Below are 17,249 nucleotides of genomic sequence, written 5' to 3' on the forward strand. Positions count from 1 at the left end.
AGAAGGAGATACACATTAATGGTACATTTCTCATTATAACAGCAAGGATTGTCAACGCCAGAATGTGAATGTAATAAGGCATGCTTAGGGCAGTGTGGGGAATAGTCACTACCTCTCCATGCCAGGTGGTTTTCAGCGTGCAGTGCGTAGTGTACACACACTCTAAAACTATAAAGGTGGGGGAGTACAGCATTAAAAACAATATATAAAAAAACAATATATAAAAACAGCAGGCAACAACAGACACACCAAACTAGCTCAAGGTGGCAACACGAACATTAATAGTGTGGGTGTCAACAGCTAAGGCTCAGTATGGGCTATCAGACCTAGGTGGCACACAGGAAAGTGAGAAAATCAGTGCCAAACTCAGTTGGAAAATCAGTGCCAAACTCACCTAATGGTTAAGGGCTAAATGCCACATGAGTGGTCGGCGGGTCGGCACAACGGGGTTAAGCCTTCAGGCTTGGCTAGAGAATGGATACAATTAAAAAGGTGAAGGAATTCCTCCAGATAAATCCGGTATGTTAGCAACGCGGTAGCGCTGCACAAAGGGTTCAGGACGCCGAGGTTGAAGCCTCCATGAGGTCAGGTCTCACAGCGAGCCCCTATATTGCCCTCCTCTTACCTTAATCAGCCCGTGTCCGCGTCGGTTCACCTACCCATCTCCGCCGAGCTCGGATAGATGGGTAGGGATCGCGGTGTTTGTTTTTAATGAAGCCCGGTTCAGGAGTTCCGGTCAATACTCCGCCTTCCGCCAATGTCATGTGACAAAGGTGGTAAATCGGTCGGCCATGATGGAGTGGTGCAAGTCGACCGTTTTATACATGTTTATACGCAATCCATCTAGAAATAAGTGTATATTACATCGGTTGTTAGGGGACTAGTAGTATTATACCATCCTCCTAACCGTGTGTTTTTGTCTAGCCCTTTTCATTTTTCCTCTAACCTCCCTTGTAGGAACAGTTCACCAGTCCAAACAACCCTTATGGTGATGGTTGTAAAGTCAACCTTATAGACCAGCTATCCTAGTGGTAGCATGGACAAAAGCAGTCTTAGGCTAAACTCAAGAGGGCATGTGAAGCCAGCTGTTTTACCATATGCAAACCTTTTAATACCAAATGAAAGGACACCACACAGGTTATATATTCAAAATATATATGTATTTATTTCTAAATAGATCCCCTTAACTATTTATTAGCACAGGAGCACAAGCCTATAACAAGTAATTTAATATAACATACAAAAGTTGCACAAATATGGATAGGCCCTGGTGGCCCGTTAAACCATGTACAAAAATAGTGGTATAAGTACCACGTCATGAACAATGGTAAGGCCTAGGGCCTTGGGAATCGCTGGGACTACACTGGACTAACAGCAGTTAGGGAGCAGGAGGCCCACAGGATGCGGGTGCAGTGTCTAAATGCACACGCTTGCACCAATAGAAGTTAATGGGTGCGTAAAGTTAGAAAGTTGCAGATTTGGAAGTCTTCCGACTGGACTAGAACTTAACCACTTAAAACTAGGACACTAGGGATGTAAATCTCTACAGGAGCACCGCAGTACTCGCGTTACCTCACCCACAGGAAGCAGGTGCATAGGTGTCAAAGTGTGTCGGGTTTCGTCGTGGAGTTCTATGGAGCCTTGGAGAAAAGATGCTGCAGGCGACCAGGAGAGAAGAGTCCGGTTGGATCCAAGGGTGGATCGAAGATGTAGAGTACCTGAAAGCAGAGGAGACAGAGTCTGGGTCACTAGCCAGTGACCAGGAAGGAACCAGGCGATGTCGGGTTGCAATCAGGTGATGTCATGAAGCTTGTCTCCGCTGCCACGTGGACCAGGAGGTGGCGACGACGACCAGGAGCTGGGCACAGACTGTCCCACGAAGGTTCTCACTGATGGCGGTGTCGGTTCTCGATTCGGAATCAACAGGCCTTGGCAAATGCAACCCACGCAGGAATCGAAGATGGCTTCTGGATCAGACCAGCAAGGTCTGCTGGGCTGCTCCTTTTCAGGGGAGCAAGGGCCAGTCTGGAGCAACCAGACCAGTGTTGAAAATTTGAAGGTTCGTCGTCACAGAGGCCACTAGCCAACGGGTAAATGACCGGACAGACACGTCGAGCAGGAAAATGCAAAAGGGCCCCACGCAGCACTCGGTGAGTGTGGAGAGGTGATCTTCGGTGCAAAGGATGCTCGGGGCTGAGGCTTCTCAATCCCCAATGCACAGCTTCGAGGGTGCCTCAGGAGCTGCACAGAAAGCACTTCGCTGGCTTTCCAAGATGGCCGGTCCCACGTCTCTCGTCGCCTCCACGGGTCTCAGCTTTGCTGTGGCTGTGGATCGGGCTGTTGGATGTCTGGAAGTCCGGTTCTTGTCGGTCTCGGTCGTTCGAGCTCCGGCAGGAGCAACAACAAAGCAAACTGTTGAGCGCTTGATGGTGCCTGCTTTCACAGGGTGGTCACTCCTTGACCACAAGGGAGATTCTTCAGTCTTCTAAGTCGAGTAGGATGTCGAAGGGTCCAGAGTTTCGTATCAAAGTTTCAGGCAGGATGATCTAAAGTCTAAGGGAACAGCTCCTACCTTTATTCCAAATCAAGGGGCTGGATCACCTGCTAGGTCCCTCCTATGGGTGGGACCCAGGAAGGGGGTGGTTACACCCCTTTCCTTTTGTCCAGTTTCGCGCCAGAGCTGGGGCTGGAGTGCCCCAGCACCGGTTTGAACTGGACTATGCATGGGACACCTTGTGTGCCCCAGGCAGTGTCTTGTTTCATTCAGCCCTCCCTGCCCCAATCCACTATCTCCTGTCTGGGGTGGTGCTAGCACCTCCCTGTGACAGGAAACCTATTGTCCAAGCCTCCCTCGCTGGAAGGGCTCCCAGCAGCAGGAGATCAGACTTGTGTCTGTGGCAGCAGCATCCATTTTGTGAACAGAGGCTCTGGTTAACTTTAACCGGGATTAATGGAACTAACATGTCTTCTCCCTCTAGAAGGGTGGAATGCTACCCCGTTGCCAGAACTGGAGAGGGGGTAGTATTCCAAAGCGTATGACACCTTACACGACATGTTTTGATAAAGCCAAACCAAAGTTAGCAATAACCGCGAGGATTATAATGCACTTAAGAGTATATGGTATGGCAATATCCTAGAACAGCTATAAGGACATGGTTCCGAAAGCTGCAGACAGGCTCAGCTCATGCTAGAGCACCATCTCACATAAAACCAAGCACTCTGCCTCCAGGATTGTTAAGGCCTGCCATATGTGTGAATTATAGGTGCATATGTGTCCCAAATATAAGGTTAGACATGGGAATACTATGTCTAAGCAAGGGGGGATTACACGACCTTGCCCCAGCTGAGTGATCAGCCAGTTGTGTCAGTTTGGATGGCCAGCCAGGAGTGGCAAAAGATATGCTGCAGCCCCTGGTAGGCCTTGGGTGCACCTATGCCCTGGGTACCTATAGTACACTATACAGGGGCTGATAAGGTGACTCAATATCCAATTAGTTATGTACCTAGGGTACATGGAGTCCATTTTACAGAGAGAGCAGATAGCCTGGGGACCTGATTAGCAGGATCCCAGGCCAACTAGGTCGAAAACCAGCTAAACACAAGGCAAAAAATCTGGGGTAACCATAGTCAGGTATCCACCTTCCTACAACGTGCAGCTACTCAAAAGAGTGTGCCAGCGCTGAATAGCCATATAGCCAATAGGTCTCGCCTTTGGGACCTTATAAGTGTTTAACCATGCAAAAGTTAATGTTGTTGCACCAAGGGTATTGTGCTGCATAACTAAATACTCATAAGGTCCCAAAAGCGAGACCTATTGGCTATGCCAATGCTTGTTTAAAACTGTGTCCATTTTTTTCTTTTGATTAGGTGTCACTACCAAACAGTGGAAGTTGTCTGGTTGCGAAAGGCCTTTTGTGCGCTGACCAACAACTTAAAATACACTACTTTTTATTTTTTGTTGACAACTCCATTTGTGCATAAGTTTTCCAGCTCTCTCCCTCGTCTGCTTCTCCCTCTGCCAAATAGAGGCACCCCAATATTTGTGTCTCTCTTTCCCTTATGTGTTGATCTCCCCTTTTGTATACTTCTCCCAGCCTGCACTGTGTTGCTCTCTCAGCCTTATGCTCCCCCCGCCAAATACCTGGCCCACCCAAGCTCAGTGTTCCTCGTTCTCTTGTATGCTTCTTGCTCTTTTGAGTGTATTTCCACCCGCCCCATGTTGTTTTCTGCATTGTGATTAAACTCCCACCCCCATGTATTGCTCGCTCCCTCGTGTGCTGCTGTTCCATTTCTTCCTCCACCTCCTCTCCTTTGTTTGCCCCTCCACCCTCGCAGTTTATTTCACGCTATAAAACTTTGTTTTCTTATTTACATATGCAAGTGGCTTCCACCATTTTGTATCGGTAAATACTAAAAGAAAAGCAAAAGGCACCTGTGTGATTCCGCTGGCGAGTGCATGCATGGTGACACATGCACATGCATACCTCTTCACACAAGGATGCTAGCGGAATTACGCAACCACCAGCAGCGGTCAGAACTTTGCCCCATTTTTTATTTTTTCCTCGTTTATTTTTTTGCAGTTGCTGGACAGCATTGGCAATCAGCATTTTGATAGCATCAACAAAGAGCACTGGTACAGCCAGTAGTCCCTAGCAAGGTGACACCTATTGGCTTGCCTATGCCCGTTTTTCCTTTCCCTTCACCCGTATGCTCTAATGTTTACCTCACTTTGTTTCTTGCATTACCCCCAACTCGTTCTTTTTTCTTGCACCGTGAAACTTCCTGTCTGCTACGAAAGGCCAATAGGCGAACATGTAGATACAACTGTAGAAATATCCAATCTGTCTTTATCACGATCCTTGCTGGTGATTTGAACTACTGTAGCCTCCAATAAAGAACTATGAAAGTCAGATATAATTGCTTAGTACAGTGTGTATTTGACCTCATCTTTTGATAGGCCTAGTCTCTTCGTCTATGAGTAAAGGTTGGCATTAAAAGACTTCTTGGAAAAGAGGCTCCATGCTATTTAGCTTTCACATCAACTGAGCGATAGGTTTCACTCCCAAATGTCAATTTGATCATTTTTTGAAATATTTCTTAATATTATATATATTTTAAAATACATATTTTTCAATTGGAGCCATCAAGGCAAAGTACAGTACATTTCTTTTTAACCCAAGAATACGGGAGATGCCGGTCATCTTCAGAAAACGAAACAACAAATTACCATTTCCCTTCAGGAAGATAGGTGTTACTTTAGAGACAGGCAGATGAAACTTCTTCAATTCTACACAGTGAGCAAATATGCAGCTCAGACACTATTAAAACACAGCATCCAAGGCATGTTAGACCCCCCAGAGGAAGTCGTAGCCAGGGTCTTTATCATGAAACACAGAGTAATGTACTAGATGAGAAAGATCACATAAAATACGTTGTCAAATAGGTCTGTCTGTCTCATGCAAACTCTCCCCAGCCCGTGAGTCACTACAAATCGCACCACAGCAAAACAGTGGAACCACGCTCTAGTGAAAGCAGCTGAAGCTTTGTGTTTTCCTGTTTGTTGATGCCCAAGGGTGCTATCTGGCAGTGTGGATGAAGTCTCCAGAGGATACCACACGGATGTGCAGCTGCTGATTTTAGTATTAGGTGTCTATTGCAAACAGCAGTTAAGGGAAGACCACAACCAGGGGCTTTCTTTTGTGAAGCACTGCAATTATTCATAATTGTGTGCTGCAGGATCTGCCGGCAGTCAATTATATGAACCATAGATTACAGCACAGCAAGAGTTGTTTATTTAAACCCCAGTGAAATACTGCACAACAATGTCAAACTCATACCCCTCATTTATGTTTCCATCTTTCAGCATAAAACACAATATGCAGAATACCTCTTGGCACACGAGATGGAGCAGAACCGCTTTGATCTATGGAATTTGTTAGTAAATCCAATCTGTCCACAAAACTCGCACTTCAGTATCTCAGATTCCATGTCCTCTAGACCATCTAAAGAAAGAAAAAGGCATTGGGATTAAGTAATTACTTAACTGTTGGATGGTTTCTGTGCGCTGCTTATCAACTAGCACCACTGTAGCTTGCATTACTGCCCTCTTTCCATCTCTGCTACTGCTCATAGAAGAAATACAATAATTATCTACGATACAAACTTCAGTGCCATACTTTTGGCTTAACAGACACGCTCTGTTGTAAGACAATAGCTGGATTTAGTAACTGTGCTCTGGCAACTAGATAAACAAATTATTGCATCGCTTGTACAGTAAGCATTTTTCCGAGGAAGCACACAACTTTTGTACAATCAAAAAGAGTACTCCTGTTCATCAACATGTGGGCGGAGCCAAAAGTCCCTCGCTGTAGTAGTCCTGAAATCTTTTTTTGTGCTGCTCACATAAGGTAAATGACAGTTGGACTGTCAAGCCAGACCTAAAACGAATTAAGTCTAACTATGATATAATAATAATTTCTCTCACACCTTTTTAGACGGTTAATAACTCTTCAGATTTTATTATGGTTTTAATACTTAAGCCCTTTTTAGTGGTAGCTGGAGTAGAGAAAACAACCCGGTGTACAAATATTACTACTTTGTTTTGGATGATTTATGTTAACTATACACTGTTCAAAATACAAATAAAACTATTTAAAACTAATGTGGAAACTAGTCGTTATTGCAAGAGTATTACTCTCATTATGTTGCCCTGTTACCCATTCACCCCTCGAAAGATCTCCACAAACACTCTGATTTACAGTACTCGCACAGACCGAGTTCACCTCACATACACAATATTGTAAAGTTGGTAATATCACCGCTTTTGAAAAGCCTCTCCCAGACCATGAGTTATATTGGACGATTGAATAGTGAAATTCTAAAAACCTTTTCTGTTTGGGGTTTTGGTGTGTATTGTTATATAAATTGGGTGTAATGTTTAAATGGGATGTATCCCACTTAAGTATGTTCTTAGTTTATCACTTTTCAGGATTGCTTTTTCCACCAATATTTTTAATGTTCAGAGTTTATAGCACACAATCCTGCCTTTAGATTTTAGACTTTTACCTAAAACAAATAATTCTAGTATTGGTTTGTTCAGTTTGCATATACATTCTCTGTTCTCTCCTGTAATCTCGTAGGTGTACTACAGTTTTGGCAGATGGATTGGTAAGTTCCTCTTGCTGTCATTGTCCTTGACGGATCTCAATGGAAAGCCGCCTCCTTCTCCAGTGTATTAGGTTTTGCCTAGGCAGCGCTGTCTCTTAGAGACATGCTGTATAGGATATCGGCTTGAAAAAACGCCTATCTTTTTTATTGGTTCCTCTTGCTGTCCTTTAGAAATGCTGGCATTTCAATGGTGAAAACATTTAGCAGTCTCCCTTTTGGAATTCTGTATACTCCCATGAGGACCGCCCCTCTTACATGTGTTCTTACTGTTCACGTTATTTATACATCGAGAACTCTTTTTTTAAGTTGGCTTCCCTCTTTGCTCGTTAAATGTTCTGTTCGCTGGTCAAAAAAACTTCTGTAGCTACATTTGCTTGTCTCTCTTTTATCTCCTCCTCACCCCTCCGACAACACTGCTCGCAGGTCCCCACCACCTCTCGGAGGTCACTGCTCCTTTTTTCTTTTGTTTAATTTATGTTTAATTTACATTACCGCGTCTCACAAGTAATCTCCCAGTGCTGTCTCTCCCCACCCACTGACCCCTCCCACAACGCTGCTTGCCCGCCCCACCACCCCTTCGAGATCGCTACTTTTTTTATTATGTAAATTTGCATCATTATATAGCGCAGGAATGGAGGTGATTAAGTGATTTGCCCAGATTCACAGGATGTTGATTCGACCCTGAGGCTCGAACACCGATCCTCAGGTCCTGAGTCAGCAGCTTTGTTGCACTTTCCACTGAGTATAACTCTGTGCAGGGCACAGAGTCAGGAGTCTGGTAATGTTTCAGGGTTATATTTTAACCCTTCTTATTAATTTTATAGGAGGCGGTGTTTCTCTAGGAAATTGATATTAGTTCTGCTTGTTTTAATTGGCACATCTCCCTAAACACCACATTTTTTCTCAGGAACAGCTGCGCCTTTAGCTGTGCTGTTTTGGGTGGGATTACGCATATTTTTTTCACAGCGTCTCTCGGGCGACAATTATTGTCAGAGACACGCTTGCTGTCTATTTCTCTCCTCAATACCACTGAGGCTAATTATCTATACTTCTCCTTCCCATTCCAACATGTCACCCAATCTCACATAGTTAGAATAACCCCTTTAATACCACTTCACTTCCTGGTCATACAAGCACTGTCGCATTAATGCCTCTCTCTCGGCCACTGCCTCTGGGACCTCAGAGACCTTCAAGCGACTAACTTGTTGACATACTCTTATCATTTTAGATACAATGCCAATAACTCTAACTTTCAAAAATGCGAGACCGATTGCATTGCAAATGCTTGTTTTTCAAGTGACTAGCACCCCTATAGGTCAGAAGTCACTACTCTCCTTTTGTTACATACATGTTCTTAGTACCTCCTGCTAGATGTAATCTATTAGCAAATGGCTCAGCATGGTTTCTACTCAGTCAGCTTAACGATTAGGGGCACTTTATGCTCACTGACATTGACAAAAGACTAAAATTAATCAGAACAATGTGTAAAATACTAGGTCATTACAGCTGACAGATTTCTGCTTCTTCATTTCCGGGATGTCTGAATGAAACTGAAAGTTTACTGTCAAGTCTGTAGCTCTTTGGATTACCCACCCGTTACTATGTACCGAATCTAATCACCTTAGATTCCCTAAACTGCAGTCCTGCCAAGTACCACGCATCAGGCGTCAACTAACGCATTTCAGTGTGGTGCTCTGCATCACCACACTGAAATGAACGGTCACGCAAAATGCATAGCGCTCCTCCAGCCCATAGCGCTGCATTTATTACACTGTTACTGAAGTGGCAGCTGGAAATGCGCGTGGAGTGAGTGCGCTGCACCAGAGCAACTAGGCTTGCAGCTGAGCTCGTACGCTGCTGGCAGGCTGTTACAATGTTTCAACCTCATATTGATTTTCGTGATGCGGCTCTCAGCCTGAGGTCATGTTGAGGTAGTGCCCAATGGCTACTACAGAGACAATGACACAACCCAGTCAGCCACTTTTGTGATGCAACACAGTCTCTGGCACCGCTGGGACTTTACGTCAGGCTGCCTGGGTACGTTTGTTGTGGGGCGGTTTGCTACTTGTGGCAATCATGGTGCTTCAACACTGCCTAAGTGTTCGCAATGGCCACCCCGTGGTTAAGCTGCCAGCTCGGATGCCCAGCCACAGTATATGACCCATCACCCACAACGAATTCAATTGCTGAAGGAGACCGTTGGAGTGACCGTTGCAGTGGCCAGGACGACTCGGACACTGGACTATAATAATAATAATAATAATATGAAATTTGTAATGCGCTCAGCTTACCCGGGGGCATCCCGGCGCAACAGACCAGAAGGAGAGACTCAGCTAATCACTACTATGGAAACAAATGGGTCTTAAGAAGTTTCCTGAATGGTAGGATCTGGGGCTCTGAGCGAATCTTGAGGGGCAGAGAGTTCCAAAGAGAGGCCACTTGCACAGAGAAGCGCCTGCCCCCAGAACGAGCTCTTCTTACTCTCGCTAACTGCAAAAGGTGTTTTTGGTCCGAGCGCAGCAGACGTGGGGGTTTGTAAGGACGGGCCACTATAGAGGACTTAGTCTACTCTGGAGGTGGAAGCAAACTGTCAATTGCCTTGGCCTAAGCCTTGCAGAGTCTGAGTTCTGCAAAGTTGAAGTAAGTAGTGACACAGTGTGCACTGGCTAAGCCACCCGTCAAGTGTGTGTTAATAAATACAAAAATCCTTGGCAGCATGCTGAAATCAGGCAGCTGCATGCAATCAGTGGGTGCCGGAATCCATTAGCATACAGATACTTAGTGCCCTGTGACTACCCATTCCTTCAAGGGGAGGCGAGCAACCCTGGCACTGATGGCTAACTTCCGTGGGAGGGGAGGAGGGCCATGAATGTGGTAAAACCAATCTAGAATCAGATCGTTGCATTCTGGGAAATGTAGTTTCGTTGTGATGGCATGACACATAGCAGCAGTTAGTGACAGACTGCAGAAACAGACCTCAACATTTGCACATGTGAATCAGTCTGCCTATCATTTTAATGCCTCGTTGTTTTTGCATTTCAAGCGCCTTAGGTGTCTCATCCTTGCAGAAGTGAGTCAAGGAAGTGAAGGGGCCTTTTTTTGTCTATTGCAGGCCTAGGGCTTCATTTCAAGTTGTGTGTTAATAGGAAATCATGGGAAATCTTTTTTCATTCAAGTTTCTTTTTCCATTACTACTTCTTGTAATCATTATTTTGGCAAAGGACAAAGAATGTACCTCAAAACATACACAGCACTGCTCTTTGGCACATGATTAATTTTTGCTGACAATGTTATTGCTAACGCGGGATTACTGGTTACTAATTACCTTACCAAATCCCATTTCCTGTCGACTGAATCGTTGGTACCTGTCTTGAGTAAAAGGTAATCTTGCAGTAAACAATCAATTTTAGAACTTACACCACTCTAAATGACCACCGACCAAAATTAAGTTTTAAAGATTTAATATAAAGTCAAAGATAACTGAAGATACAAACTTCTCAAAATGAGATTCAAAAGGTATATCGGTATCACTATGAACATGAACTTTTTGAATAGTCTGAGTCTGAAAAACAGAATAATAAGTACAAGCTCTAATAACATGAGTGTTGCCAAAATGAATACAAGTTGCAACCTCAAAGTCATTACAGAAAGAAAATTAAGGTTAGTCTGTCCCTACACTACACTAAATGACATCCCTACTTAACAAGATCTTAACCCTCTAGGTGTCAGCCGTGGTGATTTCCTAAGAAGATCACGCACTTCTCTTTGTCTCTTCTCTGATAATGGGTCTCTCCTGATCAGCCTATCTGCCTACCCATCCGCTTCCTTAGGCTCCCAAAATCATCTGCTCTGCTCTCCTCCCGGGTCTCTTTCCCTAATACCAAATCACATTTTCAATAGAAACGCCCCCTGGGACGCCCCTCACGTGGTACATCTTTCCGCGGCAAACTCCATGATGGTACTCTTGAAGACCCTCGTTATAGTTGACCTTGGTTCCCAGGCTTCTTCTTCCGTGCGCTGATACCCCCTGAAATTCCTGGAAACTCCTACAGGCCTGCGCAAGGCGCCACTGAACAAAGTCCCTTTCATTCGAGCTGATTAGGACCCTCGCACCTGCATACAGCTCGTCCTGCAGTGGGCCTCAAATTCCAGACTTCACCATATCTTAGGCCATAAAACACTCTCAGAGCTCCATACTGGACACCTCACGACCTCTCCTCTAACGAGCACATGACGATTTAAACTACATGACATTATCTGTTCTGGCCTACTTGATTTACATGCAGCAGGTTCCTGCACTCTTAAAACGTTAACTTGATTTAAACAGCAAACATTCTTAACTAGCATACGTTTCTAAAATAACACATCTATAAAGCATATACTTTTAACCCTAAGTTCAATAGTACATTTTGAAAGAACCATGTCAACCTTGTCTCACATTATTTTAGCAGCACGTTTAGATTTGCTTGTGAATTGCCATGAGGCCTACACAAAATACTGGTTTTTAGAGTTACATTCAACTCTTACATTATTCCTTTAACATGAGAACGTGAGGTTTTCATATTCATCCCAAACATTTCTACATTAGTCTCACACAGTTATGATTATTGTTACTCTACTTAAACATTCTATGCATTTCACCACTGAATATAAGACACTCGGTGTATTTCACTTTTAAATATAAACACTCTGGTGCAAAGTACATGTTAACTAACTACGTGCTTGTAAATATGGCGTACTTATACATTTTTTTCAAACTTGTGCTCTCTCAGTCCCCCCTTTGATGACCTTTAGGGGTCATCATTACCATGACACTAAAATGTAGAACCTTTAAAGTGAAGACAGGGCAGTACCACTTCTTTTCATACTCTCTAATGCTTTCAGACTCTTATATTGAGTGTCCTGCATCGCTGTCAACTCTTCTTCCTGTTTCTTCATAGCTCTCTGTAACCTATTTGCTCTATACCATTGATACAAACGCACCAATCCCCACAAAGTGATTACACAAATCACTACTATGATGATGGGTTTCAATATGTACCAAACGATACCCTTTCCTAAGTTGGCAAACCAACTTCCAACTTTACCCATTCCATGGCCTACTTTTTCCCACACATTTACCTTTGCCAGGTCCTCAATTTCGTAGTGTATGGCAGTGATGTTTTGTATATACTTCTCTAGAGGCTTTGAATTGTCTGGAATGTAAGTACAGCATTCCTGGACCTTCAAGGCCCTACAGACTCCTCCCTCTTTTGCTAACAGAACATCTAAAGCAAGTCGGTTCTGAAGAACCATTGCCCTAATCGATTGCATCTCCCCCTCTATCAGCATCAAGGATCTTGCAGTACTGGCAGATAGTCTATCTACGACTGTAGCTAACCTCCTGATCTTAATGTCATTCATTATCAATCCTAAGAAAGGGAATGCAGCACCTATTACATCTCCAACTACTTCTGCTGCACCCAGCCCTCGCTTCCATCTAGTTGATATTTCTTTCTTAGGCGTGTCTAAATTCTCAACATGGTATATTTTAGGGAAGACAACAGCCAGATAGCATGATCCGTACCAATTATCTGGTAACTTCACATAGGCATATCTTCCACATACAAAATATACATTTGGTATTGCTTGCATCCCTTTCATGAAGTTCTTAGAGTAGTACTCCAATTGAAAAGCATGTTCGCAATTGACTTGTCCTACATAAACGTTTTCATAGTAGGAGTAACTCCTGTGAATGCACAGTTTCCCCCGTTTCTCCTTATCCAAAGCAATTGGACCAATACTTCCTTTTCGTTGTTGTGCCCTTTCCTCCTTGGTCCAATCTGTTTCCCCTTGTCCTGATGCCTTCAATACCTTCTGCTTCCTGTATCTAGTATCTACCTGAGCTATAAACTTTTTCTCAACTTCTGATATTTGACAAGTCAGATTGTTTATTCGAGCATGTGAGGTATCTAACGTTCTCCATGGAATAAACCATTTGTGTAACCTGTCTTCGCTTTTGTAGTAGTCCCATTTGTTCAAATGCTTGAAATTCGGAACCTCTGGCAATGTCGAGTCGAAATTCGAGAAGTAATACTCAAATCCGTCTCGTCCATAAAACATACTTAACAATAAACTGCACGTTATCCCATATGTCAACGGGAGATGATGGTATTTGATACCCTCCTCCACCGAAATTGGTAATTGCATACAGACATAACAGTCCTTTACTTCCATGGCATCAACATATTCATAAAGCAACTTAGCATAAGCATTTGACTTGTAATTCCCCTGTGACTCATCCATGTGTAACCTTTTTACTTCTGCATCTAACAACGCTTTGTCTTTCTCATTAATGTTTCCCTTCTCCTTAATGATGGTAGTTCTCGGTGTTGACACTCCCTTATCCTCCTTAACTGTGGTTCCATCCCCTTCGTGTCCCGCTAGGAATGAAACAGTTACCACTAAAATTATAAGAGAAACCACTACTCCTAAAAATGTAACAGCTATACATTTTGCCCTGCGGTTCGGGTTGCCAGCCTCCATGTTCTCAAACAGTGTAGTTTTCGACTATCTTCCAGCATTCACTTCCTCTTCTTTTCAAACAAAGTCTTTCTCTCTTGCAATGTCTTTCTTGGAACACTTGGAAGCTTGACAATTTATTTCCGCAAAACAATTCAAAGTCCAGTAAAATAGACAACCCTAGCCCTTCTCCATCCACTAAAATGAAACCCCTATCACTTTTCTTCTTCCACTCGGCGCTAGGTTATCTTGCAACAAGTTTACAATTTCTTTGCAACGGTCTTATTTTCGTCTGAAGTTATGTATGGTTCAAGGAGTGACACTACATCCTCATAGATGTCCATACGAAGAAACATTCCCTCAAGTTCTGGGCAATTCTTGCAACAACACGGGAATTCAACTGTCTCTAGGATTATTCTCCTTATTTCACTCTGGACCAGGGGACGAACAAAATGAAGAGTTAATGTCTTTTCAATCTCCACTCCTGGTACTATCAGTTCTACATCCACAGTTACAAAGGGGTCCGTTCTAATCAAGATCACTTTCTTCACCTTTCCAGTTCTGCGCCCTTTTGAAGACATTCACAATATGGTATTAGTCCACAACAATAAGCGCTCCTAGCATTTCTACTACTCGCTCAAGCATTTCCAAACGAAGAAGAGTTCCCTCCAATATTGGATATCGTGAACAGCAAACTGGAAACTCAACTGTCTCTAAAAGCAATTTTCTTATTCCACTCAGAAGAGCAGGATGAACGATGTTGAGTGTCAGCAACCTTTCGGTCTCCGCTCCTGGCAGTAGAAACTTTATTTGCACTGTGATGATCGGGTCAGTTCTGATCAGTTCCACTTCCCTGATCCTCCCTGTTCTGTATCTCCCAGACATCTGCAACAAGGTAGGTCCAATCGGGAGTAGAGTATCTTCTGCTAGGCACTCGCACCCTACTTGATCTTCTAAGACCCTCCTCGGCTTGATCCTGGATATCTTCTTCTGGATCTGAGTCTTCGGATATAGGAGTAAGCGTTTCTTCCTGGGCCGACCTCAAACTTAGCCTTCTTCTCCTTGTTGGCCAAGTGGCAGCTCCAAGCCTTATTCTCCTATTCCTTGTCCTCCCACTTGGTTCTTGATCGCTCCGATACGGATCTGAGTCTGAGTCGTATTCACTTCTGCTCTCTCCTTCGGTTGCGTCTTCTGTCTCACTGCCGTCCTGCCTTCGCTCTTCTTCTGAATCCGATGCGTTCCCAACTTCTTCCGACACCTCCTCAGCTGCCTCAATCCCCTCTTGCGACTCTTCTTCCACTTCCGGGCTTTCGTCTGGGATGGGAGCTGTTCCTTCTAGAGGTGCTGGAACTCTTCTAGTATGGGATGCATGGATCCAATTTGGCAGCCCCCCGCACTTCACCGCGGTGTTCGTGATCAGGATTACCTGAAAGGGCCCACGCCAGCGAACATCTAGGCAGTTCTTCCGGACGTGTTTTTTAACCAGGACCCAGTCCCCTGGATTCAGGTCATGACACAGGTTCCTCGCTGCTGGAACTTCAGCCGCATGCACCTGAAGGGACACAGAATGGATGGCGTCAGACAGTCCTTTACAATAATCCAAGATCAGATCATCTGTAATATTCAATAGAGCAGTAGTTGGAACTGTAGGAAGTCTCATGGCCCTCCCCATCAGGATCTCGTGGGGAGAGAGACCTGTCCTCCTATCAGGCGTGCTGCGCATGCTCATGAGCACTAAAGGAAGAGCATCTGGCCAACTCAAAGATGTGGATGCCACTACTTTAGCCAATCTATTCTTCAAAGTGCCATTCACTTGTTCCACAATTCCTGAAGCTTCTGGTCGATAACTACAATGCAGCTTTTGATCGATATTCAGTGTGGAGCACAACATCTTCACTATTTCGCTGTTAAAATGTTTTCCTCTGTCCGATTCCAAAGAGGCAGGCACCCCGAAGCGCGGTATCAACTCCCTGAGCAACAATTTAGCCACTGTGAGTGTATCGCACCTACGTGTAGGGTACGCTTCAACCCATCTGGAAAATACGCATACAATCACCAACACATACCGAAGGCGATTGACTCTTGGCATTTCGATGAAATCTAGTTGCATTCTATTGAAAGGCCCCCCCGACCTCCCAATGTGACTCAGTGTGACTGGTGTTCGTTTGCCTACGTTCAGTTGTTGGCAGGTAACACATCGCTTACATACTGATTCTGCTGCTATTCTGAATTTCGGGCAATACCAAGTCTGCCTAAAAACTCTCATCATAGCATCCCTTCCTAGATGTACTGGACCATGTATTTCTCTCGCCATGGGATTAGCTAATTCTTCAGGTAACACAGCTCTCCCATCTGCTGAAACCCAAAAATCCATTTCACTTCGCACACAACCTGCTATTTCCCATGCCTTTTTCTCTGTTTCAGGTGCGTTCTCCTGCATTATCCTTAAATCCTCCCAAGTGTCTACAGTTTCTAACATCATACTTAATTCAGTCTTTTCTTCTGCACCTTCTATTTCCACCTTTGAGAAAGAATAACTTTGTTCCGCACAATAGCGTGCGACTTCATCAGCATATCTATTACCTTGTGACACAAAATCTGTATTCTTAGTATGAGCTACACACTTCACTACTGCAATGTCAACAGGACCTTGTAATGCTTCTATCAGCAATCGCACAAATTCTCCATTTCGAATGGGCGAACCAGAGGAGGTCATGTAACCCCTCTGAGACCACAACTGCCCGAAATCATGAACCACACCGAAACCATATTGGCTGTCCGTGTAGATGGTGACTCTCTTTCCATTTCCTGCTATGCAGGCACGAGTTAGGGCAATAATCTCTGCTACCTGTGCGGAATGTACTCCTTCCAGGCAAGCGGCTTCCACAACTCCAGTAATGGTACAAACAGCATAAGCTGCTCTTAACCGACCAGTATCGTCTCTTAAACATGAGCCATCAACAAAATAAATTTCATCGGGGTCAGACAATGGCTCATCCACAATATCTGGTCTGGGTTTCGTGCATAGTTCAGTCACATCAAGGCAATCGTGGTCTTCACATCCTTCGCCTTCTATTACAGTAGGTAATGGCATCAAAGTAGCAGGATTCAAGACAGAGCATCTCCTGAGAGTCACATTCTCTGCGGCAAGTATAACTTGCTCGTAGCGCGTGAGCCTACTATTGGTCAGATGCTGCGTCTTCGTCCTGGTCATTAACAATTCAACTGAATGTGGTACATATACCACTACTGGATGTCCCATCACAATACTTTCGCTCCTTTCAATGCTGACACCCGTTGCAGCAACGGATTTGAGACATCCGGGCAACGCTGCGGCTACTGGATCTAATGTAGCCGAAAAGTATGCAACTGGTCTACGGGCATTACCGTGGGTCTGTGCCAAGACTGACAAAGCACATCCCTCTCTCTCACAGCAATAGAGTGAAAACGACTTTTCATAATCTGGCATTCCCAGAGCCGGAGCACGACATAAATCGTCTCTCAGCTGTAAAAACGCCACCAGACATTCTTCATCCCATGGTACCGGATCACTCACCTCCTTGTGCGTCAGTTTCTGTAAG

General features: G+C 44.3%; 1 protein-coding gene across 3 annotated transcripts in view; it reads right to left on the minus strand.

Annotated features, from left to right (window-relative positions):
* Positions 1 to 17,249, minus strand: part of PHC3 (polyhomeotic homolog 3) — a 627,291-nt gene that overhangs the window by 218,409 nt on the left and 391,633 nt on the right. For all 3 annotated transcript variants that reach the window (XM_078666127.1, XM_078666126.1, XM_078666128.1), the window contains one exon: positions 5,888 to 6,002. In XM_078666127.1, the coding sequence (XP_078522253.1) occupies positions 5,888 to 6,002 (115 nt within the window). The remainder of the gene's footprint in view (positions 1 to 5,887; positions 6,003 to 17,249) is intronic.

This window comes from Lissotriton helveticus, chromosome 11, assembly GCF_964261635.1.
Source record: "Lissotriton helveticus chromosome 11, aLisHel1.1, whole genome shotgun sequence".
Classification (NCBI taxonomy): Eukaryota; Metazoa; Chordata; class Amphibia; order Caudata; family Salamandridae; genus Lissotriton; species Lissotriton helveticus.